Below are 13,000 nucleotides of genomic sequence, written 5' to 3'. Positions count from 1 at the left end.
TCGCTGCTGAGACAGAGGAACGGTGGCCGGTTCCTCCAGGGTGACGCGAGGGGAGGAAAAGCAGCTGTCACCAGCAGCTGCGGGTGTTCGCACCAGTGAACTAGAGACTTGCTGACTTCTTTGAATTGCCCACTGTGGTAGCCGGTATCTAACAGGAAGAGTTCACAGGTTCATGTGGTGGGTGTTTTGCACGGACCTCTTGCACAATAGACACTCGTCCATGGCAGGGACCTCCAGCACTACTGAAACAGAAGCAATTAGCAACATTAAGTGTCTGCCTAAGTCTATGGCTCTGCCCAGGCACTTTCCAATGTGAGAAGAAAAAGGTCTATTTAACCAGGTGGGTCTCCTTCAAACAGCCCCCCAGCTGCCTGTCTGAGCCAGTGCTTCTCCCAGTCACCTCTGAAGCCTTAATTCTTTTGCTAAGAGGTTTGCAGGGGCTTGCACAGTCATCTGACTACACTCAGCACCACGCCGGGCGGGTAACAGAGTGGGGTGAGAAGCCACTGCATGCGGACAGTCGTTTGGGAAAGCAAGGTGCCACAGGGGCAAGAGCTAAACTGGTAGTGCTTCATCATTACTTCTCTTACATTATGATCTTGCCAGGAGGCTCTATCACAAAGTAGGACCCACCTGGTGACGGGTGCTGTTCACAATCCTGACCAGAGATGGCCATTAGCAAAACAAGCAAAATACAGAAAAGGTCCGTGGGGAAACTGAGGCAGGGAACATCTGCACAGTCACCGACATCTCCTGACCAGTAGTTCCCAGTGAAAATGTGGTCCCCAAATCAGATTGAGAACAAGGTGATTATTTGAAATACTTTCAGGGTAGCTTAGGAGAACAATAATACCTCCAGGCTGTGCTCCAGGAGAAGGTTCAGGGCTAAAGGGATCTTTGCTCTGGGCATCTGTATATCATGTTCCTGTTAGAAACAGAGGATTTGTTCTTACTGAGAGAATCAGGCTCTAGCTGATTTTAAATTCAAGTAGCAAACCTTGGATGCTGCAGTGGGAACAGCACCAGGATCTTAGTGAAACATGTGTCTCCTTTCTCATTGCAGTGGTTGTAGAGAGGAGCAGGCTTGCCCTGATAGTGAACTACTTCAAATCTTCAAATGGAGAGGGAGGGGATGGGAGGTTTGTTCGTCTCAAAATGAATAGAACAGCCCCAAGGTAAAATATGGAGGAGTCTCAACATATACCCATCCCTTATAAATACCCACAGCGCAATCCGTAGGCAGTCGCTGCACACCAGCTGATGGTGCTGCTGGCAGACAGACTGAATAATGCCACAGTTGTGCTCCCCCTCTCCTCGGCCCAGCCATTCATTTGGGTCTCCTCTTCTCTCCTCTACAAATGTATGGTAAACAGATTATCCTCTAGTCTTCCAGAGTGCTTTCATATTTGATTGAAATTCATCAGTTCAAAAGTTATTGCCGGTAGAAAAACAGATGCAACTGCATGAGCCTTGATCCCTTTGAAAAATCAGAGCAACTTCTGCAGTGGAGGCACAGGTGGGGTGTTGGTGAGCTACAGAGCACCTGGCAGAAGAGACAAGGGAGCATAAGGAGACAAATTCCCCGGGTGAGGTGAAACCACCAGTGTCAAACCCCAGTTTCTCCTCTATGTCCTATTGCTGCCAAGTGCACAGACCCATAATCCTGACTGGGGCCACCACTGCTGACTTAATCCTACATAGGGATGTGTGCTCTGAACCATTTTCCTCCTTCCCGTGTGCCTCACAAAACTTTTTCAGCCACATGCCTGCTTATCAGTATTCTGTGGCTTGCTCAGGTGACTCTGTACTTAAAAGCTGCTGCTATATGAGCTGCATGGTTTACCACTTACGAAAGACGGGCTGGCAAGGTGTTCCTGCTACAGGAAGGCAGAGGAGCAGCTGGGTCCTCACCTGAATTCTTTATCCTGGTCCTTCTTCCTTGGACTGTCCTTTTTCTGCACCTCAACATATTTCAGCATCTGCAAAGTGCAGGCCTTCAGTGTGGAAGAAGACATCATGCCCACCTCTTTCACCTTTAAGGCTTAAAGTCTGCTGTTGCCACTCTGCCAAAGTAGCACACATTTTCCCATGTGCTAGTCTACCAAAAGCTGAAATGTGGTGATTCTCTCTTCCAGCTGAGATGCCAAGCATCTTCCTGCTCAGATCCTTCATTAAAGCAAACCCAACTAAATTAGCTGCCCTGGGGATCAGATGAAGGCCTGGAAAATTCAAAAAAAAGATTAAAGGGAAAAAAGCCCCAGCTATTGACACTGGTAAATGTGTCTTAATTAAAACTTTTGAAAGCACAATTCAAACACACACCAGTCATCCTCCAAGCCCCTGCAAAAGTTAATGAGACGAATTTTTCTCACAGTCCCCGATTGATCCGTGAAGTGCAAAAGGGGAGTCAGAACTGCAAATGAAAAATTGTGGGTGCAGGGCTAGACGCTGATTGCATTCACAGGAGTGTTAATTCCAGCATGACCCCTTGCAGACCCTGCTGGCATTATTCCAGGAAGCCATGGTGGCAACTACTGGGCTGTGCTGTGTGGCCAAAGGTGCGCCTTGAATGACAGGAGCAAAAAGTGATGCTGAAAAAGTCCACCTTATGCACCAAATGTCATGAGAATCAAACTTCAGGTACTGTGGTTTTGCTTCCTCAATGGAAAAGAAGGAGATAAATACATCTTTGATTTACAGATAATAAAAGCTGAGGGGTTTTTATTTTAATCAAAAAAATCCCCCCACAGTTGCATAGTTTCCAAGCCTCTAATAACCCAGCCCAACAGTAGGAGAATGAACAGACTCTACAAACTCCTTGCAGAAAAGAGAGCGGACCTGGTCTCCCACAATTTGCAACAAACATCCCCTACTCACACAAAAACAAACACAAGGGTTTCTTCAGGCATGCAAGTCTTTTAAGATTTATTTAACCCAACTTAATGCAGAAAGATCACAAGTTTGATTTATACTGGGTCAGGGCTAGCTATTTGCTTAAAGCAAATGCTCTGTTTCCCCTGGGATAATCAGCTGGCCTTTCCTTGCCCACTTACTTTCATCCTCTCCCTGTTGAGGATTTCTGCTTACACAGGAACAGCCACATAGTGGGAAATTTAGGGAGTGGAAACCATCCCACAAGAGTTCCCCACATGCCTTGTGTTCGTCTGGAGGAGGTGGTCTACACATGTGTTCCAGGGAAAGTGGGCAAAATTCCCATCAGTGACCCTGAGGGAGCTTCAGAGAGAACAGGATCTGCCTCCTTTTCCTGGGTTGGATGTCAGATGAGACATCACACTGCTCCACTCCTCCTGCAGACACAGGGATTTGGGGCACAGAGCAGTGTCCCAGGAGATGGCACCTGGTTGGAATGAGACATGGCAAAGGGACAACAGTCTCAGTCTCCAGGCACAGGTTCCTCCATGGCACAAAAATTCCCAAAATAAAAATAACAAGTATATTGTGGTCTTGGAGGACTTTGCTATTATTTATCAGTTATTCAGAGGAGGAGTTTTTTGGTGGGTTTGGGATTTTTTATTTGGGTTTTGTTTGTTTTGGGTTTTTTTTACATAATAGTACCTAGCACTATTAATACTACTGCTCATTAGTGAGCACTCTGTTACTTCCTAGAGAAAAGAACCAGAGAAACTTCCTCAGCAGAGTCATAAAAAGGTCATTAGGAAAAGGAAAAGTTGATTCGGAAGAGCCGCAAATGAGCAATTTTATGGAAAGAAGGGGAAAGAGAAGGCGGCAGGAAAAATGTGCCCTCTGCAGACACATGCTGCTTTCTTTAAGTCACTGTTAGGCATTATAAACCCTGTTAACAGTAAAACAGTGCTCTTCAGGAAAGAGCAGGTCCTAGGTCAGGCTCCCCAGGACAGTCTGTGGCAGCACTGATGCCACCACAGCAGGAGAGCAGGAGGCAGAACAAGCCAGGTTTGCATCAGACCGTGGGCACGGGTACCCTGACAGCCAGAGCACACTCCCCTCTGCCCTGGGGCACCAACCATCAGTCACCCAAGGGCTGATCTGTCAAAGCCACAGGCAACCTCCTAGGCGAGAAGAGAGCCCAGGGCATTGCTAGTTTCGGATGAGGCTGAAACACAGCCACTGCCCTTGGGGTCTGTCCCTGCTGCACTGGGGACAACTCTGCTCTGTCTGTGAGGTTTGCTCTTGCCTTTGGCTTCTGTGCAGAGGAAGGGGCTCCACAGAAGGGCACCCCAATCTCCCCAGCACTCAGGTCAGAACAGCAGCGGCTGCTCAAGATGCTCTGTGGGTGCCTGGGCCAGGCAAGCTTGGGCTCTGGCACAGCAAATTACCTTCTGGTGCCCTCTAGTGCCAACAGCTAAGTAAGGTGGCCTCGCACAGAGCCGGGTGGGTGCTGGAGTTGCATCTCACCACCCTCTCTGACTTTGTTAGTCATCGTCCCCACTCACACCAAACCCTGTCAAAGGGCTGCTAGTGGTTCCCAAAGCGCTCGTTTTAAGCAAGGAAAGAATCTACGCTCTAGAAAGATCCCCTCAAATCCCTGAGCAGACCCTCACGTTGGGCCCCTTTCAACTCAAATCAAAAGGCTGTGAGCTCACCGGGAAGCAGAGAGAGCAGGGACAGAGATCCTGCAGGAAGCCTGAACCCCTTTCTGGTGCATCATGTGGCAGGGTGACAAACAGGCTCTTGCAACACACAGGAGATGTGTTGGGATCCAGTGACGAGGGTCCTGACCACCCTCTCTCTTGCATGGTGCAGGAGGACTCACTATAGGCTTACAAAGACACTCCCCCAGAGTCTCTCAGTGAGGCAGAACTATAGAGCACAGTTCTTGAGGGAAAAGGGAGGGCTGAAGATACCCGATTCAGCCACGCAGAGGAGTGAGTCCCTACCTGTGCCACGGTTGAGGGACAGGTCACTGTGTGAGCTCAAAAAAAAAAGGGAGGGTGACATGACAAAAATCCCCGATATAGCCCCTCTCATTCTCTCTCAACGTGATTCAGAAGCTCTATGCAAGTAGGACTGATGATAAACGTGACTCACCATGCTTGCCCCATTCCCTCTTGTTGGGATGTTTCAACAGTGGGTTTACCTAATCCCTTCCTACAAGAAAACACTAAGATTATTTTCCTCCAGCTTCTTATGCACCACCTACACTAACCTACATTAGGACTTTCCTTCAGGCAATAAGATATCTTTGCTCAGAAAGGAGGACAGTTCATTGCTGCGGCAAGTGAAAGGCAACCACCATCTTCCTGCTCACGTGAAACATGCACACACACAGTCCACCACACCCAGCCCTTCAGTGAGACATCAGTTCATCTCCCAGTCTCCTGATTCTGGCAGCTGGTGATTTCAGGTGCATCACAAGGTCTAGCAACCAACTCCTTTCTCCAAACTTGTAAGCTCCTCAGCATGGACCAACGCTGCCTGGAGATGACCTCTCTGGAAACCAAGCACTGACCCTGGGGAATGCAACCCCGGAGCTGAAAAGCTCTGCATGCCAGAGAGCCAAACCACCCTTCCTCTTGTGTTTCTCTTGCTCTCTGGAGAGCACCTAAAGAAAAACCTCACCTCCTCTGAGCCTAATGCAGCCCTTTGCTGTTGTCAGAACAGCTTTTGTAAATGGAGAGCACAGTGTTCTCCTCTGCCATCGAAACCAAAATCCTCTTCCTACTGGCTCTGCTCCACACAGCCCCCTCAGGTAGGTGCCCCTAAAACTTCCTTGTCTCCCCCACCCAAACCCCACATCTCCATGTCAGGGAAAGCAAGACACTGGGCCTATCTTCTCTGTCAGGCTTTTCCCCGAACAGACACCCATACACAAGCCAAGAACTGCATCCCCAGGGCTCACTGCCCATTTCTTAGGGATTAAATTTCCCCATGAATCTTAAAGCACATGACTGTTATCCTCCTCACCCCAACACCACTTCCCAGTGTTACATCACACATACGATGTAAGCCCATGCTTCTGCACAACACCTAAGGATCACGAAGCAAAAGTCCCTGCCTGATGCAGGACTGGTGCTGCTATCACTAATCTAGAGTTTTGTGGTGCTTTGAGGTATGCAGTCATCAGCAGGAGGCGAAGTCTGCATCAGAGCTGTGATGATTCAGGGGGTTTTAGGGTGATTTTTTTCTTTCCTCCCAGCCAATAAGAGCACTCGAAGAGGCACATCTTCCCCTGCAGGAAGCAGGGCGGTCACTCCTCTTGCTGGCGGGCTCCTCTTCTGACGTGGTGGAGATGGCAGTGAACTTCGCCTGGAGCTTCGCCGCGCTTTGCTATTTGGCACTCTGGGGCTTCACCAGGACCTCAGATGGTAAGAGTAGAAACTAATTCTGTTTTCCTTGTGCTTTAGGTCCTATGAATGCTGCTTTCTAATGTACTGGTAAATAACAGCCCCTCTCCAACTGCTGCCCATGCTGGCTCAGCACTGCAGGGTTCAGACTGCAGCTGAAAATCCAACTGCTTAAAAGACTTTCTCCCCTTGTAGCGAACCGTGTTATCCAGGGACATCATCTAAGGATTTTAAAGTCAACTTTGGGGTTTAACTTATTTGTCAGTGTTTAAACTCTGCATGACCTTGATTATTAAATCTAAAGACTGTGGGTAACAATTTGACTGCTAAGTACAGATGGGCACTTGAGTGCCGATTAGCTGACTTTAATGAAACATTACTCCGTATCATTTCTTTCTTTGCTGAGCAAGGAAACTCTCTTGATTGCAGCTTGCCTTAAATCTTTAGAATGGGAGCTGCAGACAGGAGTGTTTTCTCTCTGAAGGTTTTAGCTCTACTTCAGTTTTACTTTGACTCCCATACACAGAAAGTACTAATGCACTCAGGGATGGTGTTTGGTTAGCCAGTAGCTTTTTGTTTCGGATGTGGTTTCCTTTGGGGGTTGCAGAGGCATGCAGGAACTCTGCTGTGCCTTAAATGTAAAGATAAAGCCTAGGCTTGTTCCTAGTAATGGGGAGGAGGTTTTGAAAGCACCCATGGAAAGAGAAAAAAAAAAAGCAACCTGTTGCAATCGCCCTATTTGCTTCACTGCAGGATGGGAGAGAGCATCCACAGGATTGCTCTCTCATACTGCAGGAATGGGGCCCTCAAATTATTCCTCAATGAGAAAAGCGCAAGAGAGGGCCTCTTAGTGCAACATTCAACTCATCTCTGCAAGAACAGCCACTTCTTGCTTAATAACGGGCAGTTGCCTGTTAACTCAGAGCAGGAAAAGAGTCTACCCTACTACCGTCCAACAGAAGGAAGAGGAGGAGGGCCAAATTTTTCCCTCTCTCTTCACATTTCCAAACCCAGAAGCAAGGATGGGGTCTAAAATACAAATGCTCTGGCCCTAAGCATCTCCCTGAAGAGCAGCTTTCCCAGGTCACGAGATCACATCCTCTGGGCCTCTGAGTATTGTAGGTGCCTGGCCAGGTCATGCAGTGCCTCTGCTCCCACCCAGGCCTGGATGACAAGGGTTTCACCAATACTGGTATGCCTAGAGCCTTGCACTGTTATCTGACTCTCTGGGCCATTCTGCTTTGCTCTTGGAATGAGGCCATCACCTTACACGCATTCAGCTTCTCAAGGTAATGGCCCTCAAGGGTCAAGCTAGGGAAGAATCTGTTAGGAAAGGTTGCAGTGAAGAAAATCAGAACCACAGGTACCTCACACCAGAGAGTATCTGGGTTTTGGAAATAGCGATGCAAACTATTCCAAACAGCAAAAGTGATTTCAGACCAGTGTGTATGCCATGCAGTGACTATCTTGAACAAGAGTCAAAGCACATCAAGAAAAACAAATCCTAGCCTTGAGGAATCTGGGTCACCAGAGGAAAACAGGGGGATAAAGTTCTCCCACAAGGACTCAGTAGATTTTATACCCATTTTGCTCTGGTATGAGTCATTCTCAACACCAAGTTGCAATGGGTGAAAGAGGTGAAATGCCCGGTACCCCTTGGTGAAAGCTGGAGCAAAAATATACTAGCCTACCATCTGCCTACCACACACGGTGTATTACCAGCCTGCTACCTGTCTACAACACATGGGCAAGCTTGCTAGGCTGTGAGCCTACCTCTCCAGATGTTGCATTTCAGAGGCCTCGCCACGTGTGACACTGCTGGATCTACCAGGCACTAGAGTCAGGAACAAGGGCACTTTGAACTCTGCCTCTTGCTTTGGGGAACACACTTCATAGTTTTCTTCCCACACACAGAGGGTGACTTCAGCCAGCCTCACTCACTCTGCCACCCCATGCCTAAAAAAAGATGTCATCATGACTCAAGAGGTGTTGAGGGCTAAGTGCTAAAGTGACTTTGTGCTAAGATTGAAAAAGCCTGCAGTTATCTCCTCCTACTGCAAAGGACAGTATCTGCTGTCAACATCCCCACCACTGCCACATCTGACTTTCCAACAGGCATAAGGGCATAGATTCAAGCAAGGTCCTGAGGAGCAGCCAGATGAGCCCAAGCCAGTGACTTGCTCTCAGCCTGGCAGCCTGGCTCAGTTGCTAGGTGAGCTTGGGAAAAACCTTGTTCCTATAAGCTGTTGAGTTGGTATTGACGGCACAGGAAAAAGCATAGTAACCCTAAGAATAAGGACAGCTGGTCTTGTGGGCAAGGCCCAAAACAAGCTTCCTTTTTGACTTCAGGCAGGTCCTGCATGGCCCTCTTGAATCACCTGTGGGTCCCACCACCTCTACCCCCAGGCAAAGTCCCCATTCAGGACAAGAGGACAAACAGATGCTTTGGAAAGTCTTATCCATGAGCTGACCACTGGATAAGACATGCTGCCTGAGAAATACCTTCAGTCCTAGGCTGCATGGTCATGAGTCCCTCTGACTCTTGAATCCCACCCTTGCTGCAGTGGGAAAATACCATGCCATAGAGAATAGTCTTGGGACCTAGTGGATTCTGGGCTGTTACGTGAAAAAAACACTGCCGGGTTGCTCAGCACTGGCTGCACACCCAGTCCCAACATAGATCAGAGATGTGGGGCAGTAAAGCTTGTCGCTTCTACACCAGACACAAAGCCACTTGCAAAACATCTGTGCCTCTCAGATACATGGTCTGGGTCTCTCAGCTCCCACCTGCAAGAAAACATAGGGGTCATTAAGATAGCTGGTGTATCAGCCAGGAAGAGATGTGAATTTGGACATCCTTGGATGGAGGAGGGACGTGGAACTGTCTCTCTCCTTTGCAGGTCAACACTCTAATCCCTGAGCAGTGTTACAAGGGGGTGCAGCCATTACCACCTGCGGGGGAGGATGTGATAGAGTAACTAGGACATACGTAAGCAACTTGAAAGCTGAATTTTTGCAGCCTCTTGTGCCGATGATGACATGTAATGCTGCGGTTTTGCATTTTTTTAAATAGACTCTGGGTCACCACGTTGCCCCTCTCTCTTCTACTTTGGAGTTTCTTAGTAGAAACTGGCTTAAATACATGGTCTATGCTCTGTGCTTGGCTGTTAGTGAGAGAACTAGCTGTGAAAAAAAGCTGGAGGTAATAAAAAGCTTCACTTTCACAGCAGATTTAGTACAAGCTCTGTATGCACATTTGTGTGCACGTGCACACACAGGCTCGCTGCCTAGACACACACACACAGAGCACGAACTCCAAGGGCCACCTCCTGCACTGGCAGGTCTTGGCATCGGCAGTGGCCGAACAGCAGCTTGTGCAGGTTGAGGATTTCTTCCTCTTGTTTGTATTTCAGAACAGGGAAAACTGAGGGGAAGGCAAGTGTCAAGGGGAGAAAATACTGGTGTTAACCGTAACCTTTGAGCTTCTTTTAAATTATTGAAAAAACAAGCAGGGCACGAGGAAACTAGCTACACAACCCAGTAAGAATATATAGTAATAAGGGCTGTGTGAGAAGAAGTGCTCAAGCTTGGAAGCCCAATCTCAGTTTCCTACACACCTTGCTCCTCCACTTGATGGCTGTGATAATAAGATGGTCCTTGGCATTTGGGTCAGGGCAACAGCACTTCAGCACCCAAAGCAGCCCGTTCTCCAGGACAGCGGGGAGCTAGTCCAAGTTCTGCCCCAGGCCCTTCCCTGCCCAGCTGGAGAACAAGGACACCCTCTCCTTTGTCAGCATGTAGAGGGAGGGGATCTTCCCCCCACCTTTATCACCACCTAAATCCGCCTAAAATAAAAACCTCAAGATGCCATCAAAGGATTAAGGGGGAGGTGGGAAAGACTTATGTCTGCTAGTTAAACTCGGCATGCCAGCTAAGAGCAGCAGGGCTCTGCCAGCCAGTGTTTGGTAAGTTATCAAAATTATACTGTACTCTGAGCAACATGACCTAGCTTTAGAACTAGATTCAAAGTTGGGCCTTCAATGCGCCGGGAGTCATACCAGAGATGTTCTAAATAATAGTCATGATACCCTGGCTTCTTCTAAGTCAGTTTGAGCTCTGCTACCACTTCTAGCAGAATCTTTTTCTGTCACTTCATTCCACATGATTGTTTCACCATTTCAAACATATAAAGGAAAATTACTTTCTAATGGATGTGAGCAGAGTCCTTCTGAAGCACAAGTGCATGGGACAAGTAAGAAGGTTTAGCATTGTTTCAGAGGGCTGAAGCTCCCACCATTTCAGGCACCTGATGTGTTTTGCACTCATGTTTTGTGTTGTTTCAGCTACAGATGTACCACCACCTAATTCGACCATGAAACCTGGCTTCCCTGTCCCAATGAACACAAACAATCCTGGTGTCCGCAAGGCAGCTCGCTTTGGGGTTTACAAATACAACAACAGTTCCAATGACCTCTTTCTTTTTAAGGAATCACAAATAAACAAAGCCATGGTACAGGTAAGAAGAGCCCATATTTCTGGTGGTCCTCCAAACCATTTACCAGTTGACCCACCTACAGAGCACCCAAGATATGGGAGCCCTGATCCTCCTCAGGACTGCTATGCGTGCCTAAAGACACACAGCACATGTCCCTCTATCCCATTCAACTGCTCCACGGGAGGGCTTCCCCCCCTCCAGTAATTCAACATAACACACTTCTATCCACACCACCACACACAATTCACAGATGTAGCATTTGATTCCTAGCCAAAATTTTTGCATCCCTTGCCCTGACTTCAAAGGAGGAAACTGCTTTCTCTAGATTGTCAGAGGGCTGAAATACATGCTCCACGTGGAAATTGGACGCACCGTGTGTGAGAAGAGGGAGCACTCGAGCCTGGACAGCTGCCACTTCCAGAGGAAAAAAAACCTGCAACAGGTATGTGTCCAATTCCTTTGGGGTACCCAGTAACTGCAGGTGATTCTTGGCCACCTCTAGCTGTGTAGTCACCTTCAGACCAGCTCTGCCATGTCCCCCCAGATGTACAAGCCTCCTCTGTGCAGAGCCAGCTGGAGTGAGGCAGGGTTATCAGTATAAGCAGCATAGTACCTCCCATGCATCCAGGGCTAGCTCCCATCTGCAAGGAGCTGAACCAGACACAGCTATCTAGCCCATATTCCTGGATAAATGAGTGAAATTGCTCAGAAATAGAGTATGTGCTAAATAGAGAGATTTCCTGGGTGGGGGAAATCCTTACAGGGGCTTTCCCACTAAGATATGATTACTTAGCAAACAATACTTTTCCCATGATAAAGGGGGCACACGAAAAGATGCTGTTCTCTCCTCCCCCATCGTGGCCCACAATGCTGAGAACAACCAGCAGCCACCTCAACTTCATCACCAATTCCCCTTTTATTTGCAGATGCTGAGATGCTATTTTGAGGTCTGGATAACGCCTTGGTTACATAAAGCACATGTCCCCGTTGCTCTCTGTCACTGACTCACCTTTCCCCGTGAATTTTTCCTTGCCTGGACTGTTGAGGCCAAAACTGAAGCAGGGAATGGCTGTACAGAATCACCACAGAGCTCTTCTCTCAAAGCACGTAGTTGTTTTTCTCCCTTAGAAAGATGCTCAAAATCTGAGTGACACAGAAAAGACCTGCCTTGACTGAATTTATTGCTATCCAGTTGTGTATCTGTTTTTCCAAAACTAAACTGCAGATGAGAGCATGTTGTCATTCATTCAGTAGAGAGCCATCCACCCTCTGGCTGAATTTCCAATCAGTGTGAACACACCCAGGAAGCTCTGTTGGACTTGCTTTATTCTGTGATGAATCTTCACACAGCTATGACGTAAACAAGTCTAAACCACAGCACATGTGACTACAACACTGAGGAAAGCTTTACAACAGTGGGATATTTTGCATTGGGACACACACACACACACACACAAAAGTCCACACACACACACACACGTACACACACGTCTTTAGAGATTCCAGTGCTAGAGAAAAGGTTAGACATATCTGTCAGGAATGCATGAGCTAGAGTTGTTCTTCAAGACGAGAGTATGGATAAGGCTGTCTTGAAACACACCCACAGCCCAGAAATTACACAGTCTAACTAGTGCTTCTACTTTAATCAAAAGCTAATCTATACTATGAAAGGGCATCATTGCAAATGCCAAGACAAATAAACCCAATCATATTCCCAAAGCATATTCTTGCTGAGGTTGAACAATGTAGTTTCATTCAGGTTAACAGCAGACATTCAATCTCCATCTGACCACAGCTTATATTCAAGTTTAGTAGAATGATGGTCTTCCCTAGGTGAGTATCTGCCATTCCTTCAGCCTTCAGTCTTCATGCATGGGCAGATTATTGCTTACACTGGACTAAGACCCTTATTTGGAAGGATTTGGGTAACTGCTCCCTTAATACAGCAATAAAGTCTGGACCCATGTTCAGTCATACACAGACCAGCAGTTATAAATGGATAGGGCCCTGACCTAAGCTATGAAGAACACTTTCTTTCCACAAACGTCCCTTCTCTTCTGATAGTTGTTGCCTTTCTGCAGCAATACTGCAAATCCTATTAGTAGTGACACCCGCACTTTCAGCCTTTATAACAACCATTCAGTCAAGAAAGGCCAGTGAAGGTCTCCAGGCCAAGGTCCAGGGATCTTAAGGCAGATGGATCTATTAACAGCACAGCTGA

The 13,000-nt window shown here is 47.6% G+C and overlaps 1 protein-coding gene across 1 annotated transcript; it reads left to right on the top strand.

The window, feature by feature from the left end:
• The first annotated feature begins 6,208 nt into the window (after positions 1–6,208).
• CST7 (cystatin F) lies at positions 6,209–12,956 on the top strand. The gene is made up of 4 exons (XM_082305245.1): positions 6,209–6,305; positions 10,628–10,800; positions 11,105–11,221; positions 11,706–12,956. Exons 1-4 carry the CDS (start codon positions 6,230–6,232, stop codon positions 11,781–11,783), a joined length of 444 nt encoding a protein of 147 aa, XP_082161371.1. The 5' UTR covers positions 6,209–6,229; the 3' UTR covers positions 11,784–12,956.
• Positions 12,957–13,000: the final 44 nt, after the last annotated feature.

The sequence above is a fragment of the Platalea leucorodia genome (assembly GCF_965183815.1).
Source record: "Platalea leucorodia genome assembly, chromosome: 3".
Lineage (NCBI taxonomy): Eukaryota > Metazoa > Chordata > Aves > Pelecaniformes > Threskiornithidae > Platalea > Platalea leucorodia.
Note: the sequence above shows the minus strand (reverse complement) of the source record. Positions and strands in the feature narration are given on the sequence as shown.

Excerpts from the sequence above, each read along its gene's own strand:
- CST7 (XM_082305245.1), top strand. The coding sequence starts at position 6,230 with ATGGCAGTGAACTTCGCCTGGAGCTTCGCCGCGCTTTGCTATTTGGCA. Across the intron at positions 10,801-11,104 it reads TAAACAAAGCCATGGTACAG|ATTGTCAGAGGGCTGAAATA; the intron begins GTAAGAAGAGCC and ends TGCTTTCTCTAG. Across the intron at positions 11,222-11,705 it reads GGAAAAAAAACCTGCAACAG|ATGCTGAGATGCTATTTTGA; the intron begins GTATGTGTCCAA and ends TTTTATTTGCAG.